Source organism: Eulemur rufifrons, chromosome 7 (genome assembly GCF_041146395.1).
Source record: "Eulemur rufifrons isolate Redbay chromosome 7, OSU_ERuf_1, whole genome shotgun sequence".
NCBI lineage: Eukaryota > Metazoa > Chordata > Mammalia > Primates > Lemuridae > Eulemur > Eulemur rufifrons.
Window position 1 is genome coordinate 157,152,342 of NC_090989.1, and position 16,197 is coordinate 157,168,538.

The window sequence follows — 16,197 nt, forward strand, 5'->3', positions numbered from 1 at the left end:
TAATGGTCTGAGGGAAGCGACAGGGCAGCAGGAGCCTGGAGACCATGGACGGTGCCATGGGGCTGCGGGTGCTGCTGTGCGTGTGTCTGGTGTCCCTCCTTGCCCTGCAGGCCATGCCTGCCCCAGGCCAGGCTTCAGGCAGGTCCAAGGGCAGTCAGGTATGTGGCTAAGCCCTGAGGGAAGAAACAGGCAGCTAAACCTGGATGGGGCCCGGGAGGGATGAAGGATCCCCACTGCAGAGGCCTGGGCCACCCCCGTCACCTCAACCTCCTCTGACTGGAGAGGTGACATCCCAGCAGCATCAGAGGATGGGGGGAGGCTGAGGGGCAGAGGGCGCAGTCCATGCTCCACCCCCCACCCCTGAACAGGTAGGCCACGGTCCCCTCAGCATTCCCACTCACACTTGCCCTGGTTTTGTTTTGCAGAAGCGACAGGCTGTGGACACAGTGAGTGAGAGTCTTGGCAAAGGGGTCTGTGATGGGGCCCTTATCACAGGCTTGCTCTTGTCCATCCCTCGGGGGTACCGCTCTGTCAGTGCCATGGGCAGAGGGAACTCCCGTGTCCTGGAAATGGGGGCTTGCTCCCTTGTCACCTCACACCCCACTTCACAGTCTCAGGCAGAAAGCAGGGGTCTTCCCAGGAGGTCTGCACTGTTCCTCCAGCATCTGGGCACCTTGCACCGGAGCTGGGTGCTGAGCCCCAGTATGACAGAGGGGTCCCTCACTGGCTCAGAGGGCCCTGTCCCAGCCATGGCTCCCTCACATCTCACTGTAGACTGTCGATGGAGTGTTCATCCGGACTTTGAAAGTCAACTGCAAAGTCACCTCTCGCTTCGCCCACTATGTCATCACCAGCCAAGTGGTCAACAGTGCTGACGAAGCCAGGGAAGTGGCCTTTGATGTGGAAATCCCCAAGACAGCCTTCATCAGTGACTTTGCCATGTATGTGCCCTGGCTGACTCCTACACCCGGTCCCAGAGGTGTCCATTCACTGGTCCCAGCCTAAGCCCATGGCTCAGAGCAGCCAGACAGTGCAGAGCGTCTCTGCATCTCCAGAGAGTCACAGACCAGCCCTGGCTCCGAGGGGAGGAAGAAGCCCTTTGGGTCTGATCTTGGCTCCCATCTTGGAGAGCAAGCTGGGTTCTCTGACAGCATGTTTTCAGCCCAGAACCCAAAAAGCAGAGGCCAGCATCTGAGGCCCCTCGCTCCTCTCTGTGACTGGGCTGCCCCCCAGGCCCCCCTGGCACACCGCTGTGGGCAGTGGAAGGCCGGTCAGGAGATGCCCTCCTAGGGGGACTCACACGGACAGGGCCTTGCCAGGGTCTAGGCTCAGCACACCCCCAGCACAAGGGGCCTGTGTGGCCCAGGAGCGGTACCTCCCCTGAGGCTGTTCTTCCTTCCCTGCAGCACAGCAGATGGAACTGCATTTGTCGGGGACATAAAGGACAAAGTGACTGCATGGAAGCAGTACAGGAAAGCAGCCATCTCAGGAGAGAATGCTGGCCTGGTCAGGTGAGTTCTGGGCCCTGCTGGCCTGGTCTCCAGGGCTGCCCTCCCCAGCCAGGATGGATGTGAGGCCTGCAAGGGGGCCCTGATGGGGAACAGACCCAGAATGACAGAAGAGTGAGCAAACTGCCCAGATGAAGATGCTGGCATGAGTGCACTGAACAAGGCTGGCGTGCAGTTGCCCTTTTTCCACACCTGCCTCGGGGACAGGTGGGCCCCATCCTTGGGCCCTGACCCTGACCTGCTCAGACAAGGGTGAGGGTCAAGGAAACCTCAGAGCAGCACTCAGGAGAAATTGTTTCTGAGGGTCATGCTTTAAGTGACAGGGCTCCACATGTCACTTACACTTTGCCTGTTTTGCCTGGCCTGTCCAGGGCCTCGGGGAGAAATATGGAGCAATTCACCATCCACATGACCGTCAGTCCTCAGAGCAAGGTCACATTTCAGCTGACCTATGAGGAGGTGCTGAAGCGAAGCCTTACACAGTACGAGATTGTCATCAAAGTCAAGCCCAAGCAGCTGGTGCATCATTTTCAGGTAGATCCGCAGGTCCCGGGGCAGGGCTCCTGCCTCTGTCTCTCCCTCACCATTGGTTCAGCACCCACCAGGCCTGTGAACACAGGGAAGGGGACTGACTCCTCAGGGTGAGCTCTGATGGGCTCTTCCGGGCAGGGAACTCCCTGAACCCTCAACTTCCTCCCCATCTCTGAGCCTCAGTTTGCTCATCTGCTAAATGGGGGATTTCTGTGGGGTCCCAGAACTGCCACAAGGATCACAAGAGATACTGAATGTCCAGGTAATGTGTAAGCCAGAAAGTCCTGAGCAGCCTGAGGGGCTGGAATCATCGCTGGCACCTGAGTAGTGGGCAAATTGAAGGGTGCAGGTATGGGTACCTCCATTGGGTAAATATTTTCAGACTGCCCACTGTATGTCAGGCCCTTTGCCGAGGGCTGGTTGGTCACTGCACACAGTGGGTAGCCAGGATACATGCTGGCTCTTGGCTGAGACTGGGTGATGGCCCAAATGGGAGCCCTGGTACAGAATTTGCTTCAATGATGCAGATCGACGTGGACATCTTTGAGCCCCAAGGCATCAGCAAGCTGGATGCCCAGGCCTCCTTCCTCCCCAAGGAACTGGCAGCCCAGACAATCAAGAAGTCCTTCTCAGGGAAAAAGGTATGTAGGATTGCAGGGGATAGTGGCGGACCCTCTAGGGGCTTCTCGGCCTGGCCCATCCCTTATGGAGTGTCCAGACTTAGCTTAGGGACTGTGCAGGGGCTGCAGGCTGCCCTCAGGATGGGAGAGGCAGGCATCACGTGGTAGATGTCCCTGGGGAACTCAGCACTCGTGATTCTCAGAGCAATTTAGCAGAGCCTCCATGCTGAGGTGGGGAAGGCGCCAGCTCTGGCTCCACCACACATGGCGGCATGGTCCAGAGTGAGTTGCTGGCTCGCTTGAGCCTCAGTTTCCTCTTTGCCTGCCTCAAGCACGGGAAAGAGTATTCAGGGAAGCATCCAGCACGTCAGCAAGCCTCAGGTGCTGTTGTGGATCGGACTCTAAGCTTCAGCTTTCTTGGAAACGTAATTAAGTTTGGAAAGGCCGTTGGCCTACCCAACGACTTGTCCCTTGCCCCCTGTTTGCAGGAATCCCAGAAGTCCCCTGCTTGCCACCACCCCAGGCTCCTGGAGGAATGTGGGTGGCTCGGCAAGTACCTGCTTCCTGATTGCCCTCAACCCCAGCCAGGAACACTTTATTTCCCACCTCGTTTATGTAGGGACTCGATAGCAATTCGTTTAAAAGAAGTATTTCTTACCGTTTAGGGGGGGTTCCTTTTAAAGAAAATGTGACACCTCAGGGTGTTAGCAAACATGCTTGCTTTCCGTGGGGAAAGGGGGTGGGTCTTTGTCTGCCTTCTTCTTTTTTTTTCTTTTTAATAGAGACAGAGTCTTGCTCTGTCGCCCAGGCTGGAGTACAGTGATGCGATCATAGATCACTGCAGCCTTAACCCCTCGGCTTAAGCCATCCTGCCTCAGCCTCCAAAGTAGCTGGCTACAGATGCACACCACCATGCCCAGCTAACTTTTTAATTGTTTGTAGAGATGAGGGTCTCGCTATATTGCCCAGGCTGGTCTTGAACTCCTGGCCTCAAGCGATGCTCCCTCCTTGGCCTCCCAAAGTGCTGGGATTACAGGCGTGAGCCACTGCCCTCAGCAAGGGCCCCTGCCTTCCTAACAATTCTTTTCAAGGCTTTTCTTTTCTTTCTTTATATTATTATTTTTTTTGATGAACCTGTCTCACTTTTATAACAAACAAAAATAAAAACAGAAAGTTCTTCAAAGAAAACATAGAGAGTACAGAAATATAGAAAGTATTGAGTAAAAACCATCCCTGGCTTCCCTGAGCACCAACACCAGCTCAGACCAGACCTCAGCGTCCATTCTCAGCACTTCCTTCTGGTCTTTGCTCTTGGTCAGCACAGGTGGGTTTTACTTTCCAGCGCAGTGTTGTAGCCTTGCTTTTTCACTCAACAGTTTGGGCTGACTGATGTCTCTCATGCTATCACGCTGCTCTTGTTTTGTTCTTATTTATGTACCCAAAGTGGTGATGCTAATTATAGAAAATCCCAATGATTCAGAAGCATATAAGCAATGGATCTTCTCTCCTGCCACCCGCAGGTGCGCTCTCAGCAGCTAGGCGAGTGGACACCAGACCCATTTCCGTGCCCACGCAAACATGCACACACACACACACACACTCTCACACATACACCTTCTTATGTTGTCTTTGCAAACATCCTGTTTGCAGCTGAACCAACCAGTAATGGTTCACGCCCCGATGGTTCTAGGGTCACGTGATTTTCCGCCCCACTGTGGCCCAGCAGCAGTCCTGCCCCACGTGCTCTACATCCTTGCTGAACGGGGACTTCAAGGTGACCTATGATGTCAATCGAGACGAGCTCTGCGACCTCCTGGTGAGCCTGAAGCTTCTGGCCCGACCCAGCGGACAGGCAAGGGATGCTTGTGAGAGAGACCTCGCTCATTCTCCTCTGTTTCAGGTGGCCAATAACCACTTTGCCCACTTCTTTGCCCCCCAAAACCTGACGAACATGAACAAGAACGTTGTTTTTGTGATTGACATCAGTGGCTCCATGCAAGGCCAGAAAGTGAAGCAGGTAAGCTGCAGCTTCAAACAGCTCGCCCAGCGGAAGCTTCTTCAGTCCTGCTGTTCACTCCGGGCCAGTTTTTCCGCCAAAGGCTGGTTTGGGCTTTATGCTGGGTGATTTGACAGGGAATCCCAGCAGTTAGGGGCTCTGGATTCAGCACGACTTCCTCACCGTGCAGCCTTGGGCAAGTGCATTCATCTCTCCTCAGTGGCAAAGATGGGAATAGTAACGGTGCCCGCAGGGTCATGGAACATCCCCATGGGGATGTGCTAGAAGAGGACACCTGTGCACAACAAGTGCTGGGGACAATTATGGCGGTCCCTGGAGAGGCGTCTTGTAGCAGGGCACAGGCCACTGACCACCGTGTTCTGACTGCCCTGTTTGTGGCGCAGTGAAACCACGGCAAGACAAGCAGAGTTCTAGAAGCACGGCCTCCTAGGGCCCTCTTTCTTAATCCTGCCCCTCCCAAACTCCTGATCATTTCTTTTCTCCACGCTGGCTGGGTCTCTTTGTCTTCCCCATCCCCCTCATCCACCCCAGGGCCTGGCAGGACACTCCTCCCTCAGGCCACCTGGCTGTCCTGTCCATCCTGTCCTGCTTATCCGCACTGTACATCTCTGAAATGAGCATCTGGAGTTGATGGAAGGTGCCATCCTGGGGCCACTCTGGGGCTCTGTTCCTCTACTAACTGTCCTGTCTTTGCAGACCAGGGAGGCGCTCCTTAAGATCCTAGGGGACATGCAACCAGGGGACTACTTTGACCTGGTCCTCTTTGGGACTCGAGTGCAGTCATGGAGGGGCTCACTGGTGCAAGCATCCGAGGCCAATCTGCGGGCAGCTCGAGACTTCGTGCAGCGCTTCACCCTGGATGAGGGTAAGTAAGGGTGGAGGGTCTCAGGCCACCTTGGTGTCACTTTTATCCCCTCAGAGTGAGGGCATACACTGATCTGCTTTTTCTCTTTTGCAGCCACAAACCTGAATGGAGGTTTGCTCCGGGGAATTGAGATCTTGAACAAAGCTCATGAAAGCCTCCCAGAACTCAGCAACCATGCCTCGATTCTCATCATGTTGACAGATGGCGATCCCACAGAGGGTAAGCACCTTGAGGGCTGCTTTAGGAGGTGATGATCTCCTTGTTACTAGAGGCATTCAAGCTGAAGTCGGAGACCCAACCATTGGAGATGCCATCAGGGGGCAGAAAAGCTCAGGGTAAATTCAAGCACTGGCCTAATAACACAGTTCAGACGACAAAGTCTGCAGGAGCTCCAAGGCATACCTCCTGCGAGTTGAGAAATTGGGGATGTTTCTGCATGCGTGACCTGTGCTGCACAGGGCCCAGGAGGAAGGGCAGGATTCCTAGATTGAGTTTAATGAACTATTCATCACTGATGCGTGCTGAGCACAGGACGAAGGTCTGAGACAAGATACGAAGGAAATGAGACATGTCTCTGCCCTCAAGGAGCCCAGCAGGGTCCACTGGGGGAGGCAGGCCCAGGAGCTGACGTTCTGCTGAGGGCCCTGAAAGAACAGGGTGTCATGGGGCTGTGCAACTACAGACAAGGGCAGGGTCTGGAAAGGCCTCCTGGAGGAGGTGACTTCTGAGTTCAGTCTGGAGAGAGGAGAGGGAACAGGAAGGGATCTCTGATGGAGGTGGCAGCTTGAGCAAAAGAAGGTGTGTGCACTGGCAGGGCCCTCCCAGGAACTGCAGGCATGAGCAGAAAGGGGGGAAACAAGGGTGGGAAGGGAAGCAAGGCCTTGCAGACTGCAGCAAGGAGCCTCGAGAGGGCTTAGAGCAGAATCAGGTCTGCCTGTGATGGCTCCTCATAGATGGGCAGGGTCTGCAAGGAGCTCCGTCAGCAGCTGTTGCAGTCCCCCAGGTAAGCCAGGAGGAGGCGATGCCTCAAGATGCCCATGGGGACTAGGAGTGGTCTGAGATGGGAGGCTTGCACCCCAGGGAGTGTTCCCCAGAGCCCCCTCGTGCGCCATATGCCTGCGGGCTGGCACCCTGTCACTGCCCAGGTATATGGCTGCAGGGGTGACGAACCGTTCCCAAATCCTCAAGAACATCCGTGAAGCCATACGGGGCAGGTTCCCACTCTACAACCTGGGCTTCGGCCACAATGTGGACTTTAACTTCCTGGAGGTCATGTCCATGGAGAACAACGGACGGGCCCAGAGAATCTACGAGGACCGTGACGCCACCCAGCAGCTGCAGGTCTCTACCCCCCAGCCCCCATGTACTGCCAACGGCATGCCACGGGGAGCCTAGCCGTGGTGGCCACTTGCCCATCAGCCTAGCAGAGCAGATAAAGCTCTGGCAGAGAGGTCAAATCTGCTGCGTGACCTCAAGCCAGTTACTTAACCTCTCTGAGCTTCAGATTCCTTCTCTCAGATGGGGATTCCTGACACCCCACTTTGTGGGCAGGCTTCCCATCGGGTGCGCAGGGTCCCAGTTCTGAGGCTGCACCTTCCGTCCCTGCAGGGTTTCTACAAGCAGGTGGCCAGACCCCTGCTGGTGGATGTGGAATTGCAGTACCCCGAGGATGCTGTCTTGGACCTCACCCAGCACCACCATAAACAGTACTACGAAGGCTCGGAGATTGTGGTGGCCGGGCGCATTGCTGACCACAAACTGGGCAGCTTCAAGGCCGATGTGCAGGCCCGTGGGGTAAACAGTGGGCCCTGGAGGGTGGAGAGACAAGGCAGCACCCAGAGGCTCCAAACCCACGCTGTCCCAGCACTGCCCACTCCCAGGGGCCTCTGTTTCCCCACAGGAGTGCCCCCATCCCCACCCATGCACCCCCATCAATCAGGCCTGAACACAGAGGCATCCTGGGGCTGGACAGGCTGGAATGGGGCCAACGTGCCCACGATTAGCGGCAGTTATCTGTTATTTCTCACATCATTCCCCTCCGGGTGAGAGAGCAAGAAGCCAGCCTCTCCCTTCTCACTTTACATCCATTTCCTGAACACCTACTGTGGACCAGGCTTTGTGCCATGGCATAGTGCTTGTGTGTGTGTGCATATGTGTGGTGGGAGGGGGGCACAGGCATGTGAGACCTGGAGCCCACCCCCCAGGGCACAGACTCGAGCCCCATAGTGTGACTGAAGGTTCGGAGCTCAGGTTTTGAGTGAGGAGAGCTGAGCTAGATCCTGACTCCACCCTGACCCGGCTGAGTGTCCTTGGCAAGTGGGAGGTCCAGTTCTCTGGGCCTCAGTTTCCTTTTGTATACCATGGGGGTATTACTGCACTAGAGTGTCGTGTGGAGTAAATGGAATAATTCATCTAACACCCTTATGCAGTGCCTGGTGCATAGGACGTCCTTGGGAGGTGGCACCCCCTGTTATTGTAACTGGAGAGAGAAAGCACCTTTGTGTGCTGTGGCAAGGTGAACGGTGCAGCCCCCCTGTAAGTTGCTGGGCATGTGGAGGAGCAGGTCGTGGTGGAAACGGCCGAGTACTTGCTGGCTCTCCCCAGGGAGGGTAACTCTATGAGCCCAGGGTCTGGTCCTTCCGTCCCAGGCGATCCGCAGGGCCTAGGCCAAGCCTGGCTTACAGAGGGTGCTCGGCAAGCATTTGTAGAAGGGATGAATGAATGAATGAATGAATGAGGATGAGGAGGACAGGCTCAGGAAAGCAGGTGATGCTCAGAAGGAATTTGCAGAGGGCAGATGATAATGGGGCCCCTCAGAGCCTCAAGCACCAGCCAAGGGCTGCACTTACCATTGCCTACACGGCCTCTGCCCCACTCACCTCCCAGGAGGGACAAGAATTCAGGACAACCTGCCTGGTGGATGAGGAAGAGATGAAGAAACTGCTCCAAGAGCGTGGCCACATGCTGGAGAACCATGTTGAGCGCCTCTGGGCCTACCTCACCATCCAAGAGCTGCTGGCCAAGCGGTACGGCCCCATGGAGCCCAGGGGGGTGCTGTCCACCCCAGAGTCCCCCCCTCGCTCAGATGGGAACAGAGAAGGGGTGGTTCTGGGCCTCTGAGGTTGCGAGTAGGTCAGATTTACTTTCCTCTGCTGCTTTGCTCACTGGGTTAATATCAACCAGTCGGTCAACAGTGTGTGCAGGCCGGGCAGGGACACAGGGCAGCCTGCTGTTCACCCCCGTGGGGGCTGCCCTGGGGGAGCTGCTGCTGCCGTGGGGCTGCCCTGGGGGAGCTGCTGCTGCCGTGGGGCTGCTGTGTCCAGACGCATTTAACCCTCACAATGTGTAGGGGAATTCCCTCATCATCCCCATTTCACAGACCAGCAAACTGAGGCTCAGCAAGTTTAGACCACTTGACCCAGATCTCAGAGCTATTAAATTCTCTGTGATCTCTGAGGCATACCCTTCAACCCTGCTGCATCTTCAGATTTTCTCTGTGGAAGGTCATTAAACCCTCAGGTCCCTGAGGTCACAGCCACCGAATGGGGCAGGTGCTTAACACACGGTTGTTGAATGAATGAATGAGTGGACGAACGGGTGAAAGGATGAGGGAGTGCAAATCCGTCATGGCCTGGGCGGTGAGGCTTGGAGCCGGCTTCCGTCTCGCTCACAGGATGAAGGTGGAGGGGGAGGAGAGGGCCAAGCTGTCGTCCCAGGCCCTGAAGATGTCGCTGGCCTATCAGTTTGTGACCCCGCTGACGTCCATGACCATCAGGGGCATGGCGGACCAGGATGGCCTGAAGCCTGTCATTGACAAGCCCCCAGAGGGTATGGGCAGCGGGAGACTGCAGAGGGGGAGACCACGGGCCAAAAACCTCCTGGGCTTTAATTCTTTTCCCTTTCTTTCCCTTCCAGATTCTCTGCCCTTGGGTGAGTTCTAAATGGCGTTGGTTTGGGGCGGGGCTTCGGTGGCCGGGCAGGTGCAGGGGCTCCAGCCCCCAGGCATGCAGCTCCCACTCCCACACCTTCCCTGACTCCACTCCTTCTTCAAAGGCTCTTCCCTCCCCTGGACACCCTTCTCCACTCGCCAGCGAACGCTTTGTGCCTCATGAGCCTTTGCTCAGCCTGAACCCCCAGCAGCCTCCCTGGGCCCTCCGCGTGGGGGTGCATGTCTGTGAGGAGGCGGGACCCTGGGGGAGGTCTGAGACCCCCAGGAGAAGGGCTGGGCCCAGGCCTGATGTGGACCGAGCTGCATGCCTTTTGTGTGGGGCACCGTGGGTGACACTGTCCTCTATGTCCTTGTCTTCTACAGAGATGCTGGGACACAGACGGAGTGAGTGGCAGTCATCCTGGCGACTCACATCTCTACCCCTTTCTACTCCGCACACTCCTGGCCTCCAGCCGTGTATTCCGTCCTGACCAAAGCCCCGAGGCTTCCTCCGTCCCTCACTGGGAGTCCTTAGGACAGCCCCCTGGACAGCCTGGCCTCCCCACCCAGGCCCCATGGGAGGATACAGAGGCGGGCCAGCCAGCTGCACTGGGCCAAACTTTTGTCCCTACATCCCAAGAGCCAGTCAAGGGCATGTGATGCTCAGTGGCCACCCTGCTCCTGTGGCCTGAGGCCAGCCCGTCTGGGAGGGAGGGGGCATCAGAAGAGGGGCCAGCAGGCTCCAGGGTAGACCTGGCCTTCCCTTCTAAATGCCATTCACTCTCGCCCACCAGCGTTCGTGCTGTCAGCCTCACAGCCTTCTCCTACGCACCCCAGCTCCAGTATCAATCAGTTGCCCGACAAAGTGACTGGTGGTGAGTCCTTGGGAGGGTCTGAGGGATGCCCCTGCTCGGCACCTGCCTAGTTGAACCCTTGCCCCTGGCCAGCCCCATCTACCCAATGCCCAATCTAATGGACTCCATGCTGTGCCCCCAGTGGACACTGACCCCCACTTCATCATCCACGTGCCCCAGAAAGAGGACACCCTGTGCTTCAACATCAATGAGGAGCCTGGTGTGATCCTGAGCCTGGTACAGGACCCCGACACAGGTACGGTGGCCGTCATGCCTCCGCCAGACAGAGCAGGGCCCAGGCTCTTCTGCCTGTGACATCCAGCCACAGACGGACTGTGGCCAAGGCCTCCATTGCCCACTCCTGTGCACCGTCCACCTGGCTGGGCTCCACCTGCCGCTTCTCACCTACCTTCCTGGCTGGCCCCTACACAGGGCTGGCTTCAGCAGCGTGTGACCCGTGCAGGCGTACAGGGGCTATTCTTGGAAGGGCCTCGAAGTGGGTTTAACGCTCTTCTGTTGCCTTTTGAAACCCTTAACGATTTGTTAGGAAGAGGCCCTTCATTTTTATTTCCTACTAGGTCCTACAGATTGCGCAGCAGTGCTGCTCCAGCTTCCCCTACACACGGCTGGACAGGGCCTCAAAGTCCCTCTCTCCCGGCAGTGCCCTGGTGACCGGGAATGACTCTCTCTCCACCACACGCCCCCTTCCCCCTCCTCTCTCCCTCCCCGCAGTCCAGTCAGTCAGTCAGCACATGCTTGTTGAGCACCCGCTGGGGCTGGGGGTGCAGTGGGAACCAAGACAGGCTTGCTCCTGCAGAGCTTGGGGAAGGCAGAAGGCGAACAGTGAGCACCTTCTGAGGGGGTCATCTCAGGGCTGTGCTGGGACAGTGAGGGCGGGGAGGGGCTGCTGGGCCGGTCAGGTCAGGGGAGGCCCTACTGTGAGCCCATCCCTGTGTAAGGGACTCAGGCCACAGAGAAGGGGCAGCCCCAGGTCTGGTCCTCAGGGAGGCAAGACCACTGTCCGGGCCCGGAACCGAGGGCTCAGTATGGGAGGCTTAGCGTGGCAGGAGAGGTGGAGCAGAAAGGGGGGTGGAGTCTTGAAGGCCCCACAAGAGGCAAGACACTCAAAGATGGAGTGGCATGGGTTGGAGTGGCACGGGTCGTGCCTCCCAGGAAGGAGGCACGGCTGGCAGGCCTCTCCCTGACCCGGACGGCTCCTCGCCCCACTGCAGGCTTCTCAGTGAATGGGCAGCTCATTGGCAACAAGGCCAGGAGCCCTGGGCAGCATGAGGGCACGTACTTCGGACGGCTGGGCATTGCAAACCCCGCAACGGACTTTCAGCTGGAAGTGACTCCTCAGAACATTACGCTGAACCCAGGCTCGGGAGGGCCCGTGTTCTCCTGGAGGGACCAGGCTGCGCTGCGGCAGGATGGGTAACCGCCGGGGCTGGGAGGGGAGGCAGGGGGAGGCGTGACACGGGCTGAGGGCTCGCTGCCTGAGCCTGCAGGGCTCCGGCCCCTGAGCCACGTTGGCGGTTGACAGCCACGTGGCCTGTGCAGACACATCCATTTCCCTTGGCTCCTGGACATGTGCTCTGGGCCCAGCTGCCTGTGCTCACATGACATCCTGCCCTCAGTGCCACCCCACCTCTACCAGACAAAGCCAGCTCATCCTCACAGGCCCGGCATAAAGGCCACCTCTTCCCTGAAGCCCTCTCTTCCTCTGCTGAACAGAGTTCTCTGGGCTGCCCCTGTGGCACCTGTCATAGTCTTCCTTGTGCTTTTTCCTTCCTTCGCTCATTCAATCATTCAACAAACTGCCGAGCACCAGAGCCTGATGCTGGGTAGCTGAGCTTTAGGACGAGGTGGACAGAGTTGGGTGTAGAAGACACAGGTTACCAGTGGGAGTCAGAATACAGACTCTGATGTCAGGCTGAAATCTAAGTCCTGGCTCCACTGCTTACCAGCTGTGCCACTTTGGGCAGGTTACTTAACTTCTCTGAGCCTTGGTCCTCACAAGGTCAGAGTGAGAACTGAATGATGCAGTTTGCATAGGAGGGCCTAGCACCAGGCCTGGCTCACTGTAAGGGTCCCATAAACAACAGCAACATGTGGGGAGGAGCATGGAGGTGGTAACAGCCCACCACCTGGGAGTGAAGACCACGGGGGGAGGGGACTGGACATAACAGCTGGGGCCTGGAGCACGAGAGCAGCTGAATGGAGAGGGAAGCAGTGCAGCCACACCTGCCCTCATGACCACCTGGCCCCGCAGGGTGGTGGTGACCATCAACAAGAAGAGGAACCTCGTGGTGTCCCTAGACAACGGGGCCACCTTTGAGGTCGTCCTGCACCGAGTGTGGAAGGACAGTGCGGTCCACCAGGATTTCTTGGGCTTCTACGTGCTGGATAGTCACCGGATGTCTGCCCGGACACATGGGCTGCTGGGTACGGCTGCCAGGCGAGCAGAGTTGTGGGGCAGGGTGTTGAAGCCAGTCGACTCGTGGGTCCTGGGGCTGCGGGGCAGCTTTGCAACTGGGCACCAAGACAGGCACACCCCCAATGTGGCCTCCAAGGCTCAGAACTCCAAAGACGGGTTGTCTTGCTTGGTAAGGATCTTGTCCCTCAAAAAGGCTGCGATCAAACACGCAGTGAAACAAAAGCTTAAGTGAGTCCGGGAGCAGGTGCAAGGAGAGGTCCTAATAGCAAACAGAAAGGTCCAGAAGGTTCCCAGGGACCTTGTGAGTGGGGTGGGTCCTTGGCCACAGTGCTCCTATGTGGCCTTCCTATGGACACTGCTCTCCATGGGCACCTGCCCCTCAAACCTGTCTCCCCAGCCAGATCCCTTTGAAATTGGTTATAAAAGACGGGAGGTAGAACCACCTGGAAATATATCTGCTTCTCTACAGCAAGTGAACTAAAGGTAGCTTTTTTTTTTTTTTTTTTTTGAGACAGAGTCTTGCTTTGTTGCCCGGGCTAGAGTGAGTGCCATGGCGTCAGCCTAGCTCACAGCAACCTCAAACTCCTGGGCTCAAGCAATCCTACTGCCTCAGCCTCCCGAGTAGCTGGGACTACAGGCATGCACCACCATGCCCGGCTAATTTTTTTTTTTTTTTGTATATATATATATTTTAGTTGGCCAGATAATTTCTTTCTATTTTCAGTAGAGACGGGGTCTCGCTCTTGCTCAGGCTGGTCTTGAACTCCTGACCTTGAGCGATCCACCCGCCTCGGCCTCCCAGAGTGCTAGGATTACAGGCGTGAGCCACCGCGCCCGGCCTAAAGGTAGCTTTTGATGCCAGGACTTACAAGAATTAATCAAGCCCTTGAAAAAAGTATTCAAGCAGCTCCGTAAACCCCTGGTGAGCACCTACTGAGTGTAAGCTCCAGGTGGTAACTGCTGCCTCCAATGTGTCTTTCCAGGGCAATTCTTCCACCCCTTTAGCTTTGAAGTGTTGGACCTCCACCCAGGCTCCGACCCCACAAAGCCAGATGCCACCGTGGTGGTGAAGAACCGCCAGCTGACGGTCACCAGGTGGGCGGTGCTCCCCAGCATTTCTGCCCTGGGCTGCTTTGCAGTTGCTTTCGGTGGTCTGGGCCTTCCTCCAGATGTCACACGGGTGGGGCGATTTTCCTGGGAGGTGCCACCCTGCAGGTTCCAAAGAGTGACCCCAGTTAACTTGTCTTTCCCCAGGGGCTTGCAAAAAGACTACAGCAAGGACCCCCGGCATGGGGCCGAAGTGTCCTGCTGGTTCATCCACAACAATGGGGCTGGACTGATCGATGGCGTTCACACCGACTATATTGTCCCTGATATCTTCTGAGCCCTCTAGCCGGCACACCTGTCTTCCCCTGGGACCATTGCAGGGGAGGACAGTGTCCTGACCTGCTGCCCAGGCTACACCTCCCTGACCAACCTGGTCCCGTGTCAAGCACCCCATGACTTCCATTAAAGAGAGACTGTGTCCGCCCCAGAGCTGGCTGCTTTCTGGGAGGGAGGATGGTAGGGAGGCAGCTCAAGACACTGCCCCTCAGAAGGGCTTAGGGGTCACAGCGAACTGAGGGATGGGAGAAGCAGGTTGGAGGCTGGGAGAGGAGCCCACGCCAGCTCTGTCCCCTGAGTGCCCCCTGCACACAGCTCCCCGCTAGGCCCAGGAACCAGTGGACACTGGCAGCATGAACAGCCACAGCTGACCCAGCGCTGCCTGTAGCCAGGCATTGTTTTAGGCACCTCACCTGAATTCAGTAAGTCTGTGCTCCCAACAACCCTAGGGGGCACATTCATCATGCCCATTTACAGCTGAGGAAACTGAGTTGGGTAGTTTTTCCAAAATTACTCAGCTAGCAAGTGGCAGAGCAGGGGTTTGAACCCGTACTGTCTGATGTCAGCATCTGTGCACTTAACCACCCCCATATGAATACTCCAGTCAGCTGGGGGGCTGATGGTCAAAGCCTGTTGGGACTTGGTTCCGAATATTCCAAAGTATCACTTAAAATGAACATGGGACCAGCCTGAGCAAGAGCGAGACCCCACCTCTACTAAAAATAGAAAGAAATCATATGGACAGCTAAAAATATATATAGAAAAAATTAGCCGGGCATGGTGGCTCATGCCTGTAGTCCCAGCTACTTGGGAGGCTGAGGCAGAAGGATTGCTTGAGCTCAGGAGTTTGAGGTTGCTGTGAGCTAGGCTGACGCCACGGCACTCACTCTAGCCTGGGCAACAGAGTGAGACTCTGTCTCAAAAAAAAAAAAAAAAAAAAAATGAACATGGGAAAGAACTGTTATAGGTGGATCAGGCTCCTGAAGAAGTCCCACCAAGAGTGGGAGGTTGCACTGTTGGGGTCAGGGCCTCTCCCTCAGTCCCAGTTCCCTGCTGGACTTTGCAACCTCTGACAGCCAGGCTGGCACTTTCCAGAGGCAGTGACTGTAAGTTTGAGGGACCAGGAACGGTACCCCTCCGTCTTCTCATGAGAATGCCTGGAACTGCCCCACTGGGGCTCCTTCCCTTGGCTTGGCCTTGGGGCCCAGTTAAAATGCAACATCACAGGGAGAACCCCCACTTTGGGGAGGTGGGTAGGCCTCCACACACTCCTTTCCACAGGCTTTCTGCTTTTGCTCTGCTGGCTTCTGCCCAGTGTCCCCTACCAATGAGGTCCACAGGGCCCAAACCAGATGAGGCCTGGCTTTGAGGGCCCAAATCAATAACACAAATGCCGAGCTCAAAGGCTGCCCCAGGCCTGGGGCCTCATCTTCCCCTCCTGTAGAATAAAAGTGAGATGAACCTGAAGATCTCTTAGATTCCTTCTAGTTCTAAATTTTTCAAGATGACTCTGGTTCCCTTCAAGTCCCCGGTCCTCCCTTGGGGCTCTAGACAGCTTCAGAATCCCTACTTCGTGTTGTCCCTCTCCCCAGACTCCACACACTTGGGGAGGAGGCTGCAGTCTGGGTGCAGGAGGATGGGAGCAGCTCTGCTGGCAGCTGCAGGCCCGTGAGGAGGGGCCATCGGGCAACACCAGGCAGCAGCCAATGAGCAACAGCCTCGGCCACCCAGCGGTCAGCGGCTACAAGTGCTGAAAATGACCATGTGCACGGGACGTCCCAGGAGCCAGGAAACAATAAGACTGCAGCTCTGAGGGGTCGTCTCCCCACATCCAGGTGTCGGCACCTGCTGGGTTTGGCCCCGTCAGCCTGGGCTTGGCGCATGCTGCAGTGGGGATTGGCACGAGGGTTCAGGAGGCCTGAGGGAGACAGGCACCGCCCAGCCAGCTCACGCCCAGGCAGCGGCCTCTCGGCAGCTGCATCTGTCACTCGGGCATCGTTTCCCTGACTTGGCAACTCTCTGTCATTGCTCTGTGGCTTCTTCCTCTTCTAACC

General features: G+C 56.8%; 1 protein-coding gene across 4 annotated transcripts; it reads left to right on the plus strand.

Annotated features, from left to right (window-relative positions):
- On the plus strand, positions 1 to 14,294 carry ITIH1 (inter-alpha-trypsin inhibitor heavy chain 1). Of its 4 annotated transcripts, XM_069475868.1 has the most exons (22): positions 1 to 158; positions 426 to 446; positions 775 to 941; positions 1,407 to 1,511; positions 1,880 to 2,042; positions 2,567 to 2,680; positions 4,350 to 4,475; positions 4,560 to 4,676; positions 5,373 to 5,541; positions 5,635 to 5,760; positions 6,701 to 6,882; positions 7,150 to 7,335; positions 8,428 to 8,567; positions 9,215 to 9,369; positions 9,457 to 9,471; positions 9,854 to 9,874; positions 10,264 to 10,344; positions 10,466 to 10,579; positions 11,556 to 11,757; positions 12,596 to 12,768; positions 13,744 to 13,855; positions 14,015 to 14,294. In XM_069475868.1, the coding sequence occupies exons 1-22, from the start codon at positions 45 to 47 to the stop codon at positions 14,142 to 14,144; spliced, it is 2,733 nt and encodes a 910-aa protein (XP_069331969.1). In that variant the 5' UTR covers positions 1 to 44; the 3' UTR covers positions 14,145 to 14,294. The 4 variants fall into 4 exon arrangements, with proteins under 4 accessions (XP_069331969.1, XP_069331970.1, XP_069331971.1 ...); XM_069475869.1 differs by lacking the exon at positions 9,457 to 9,471; XM_069475870.1 differs by lacking the exons at positions 1 to 158; positions 426 to 446 and having other exon boundaries at positions 922 to 1,103.
- The last annotated feature ends 1,903 nt before the right edge of the window (positions 14,295 to 16,197 follow it).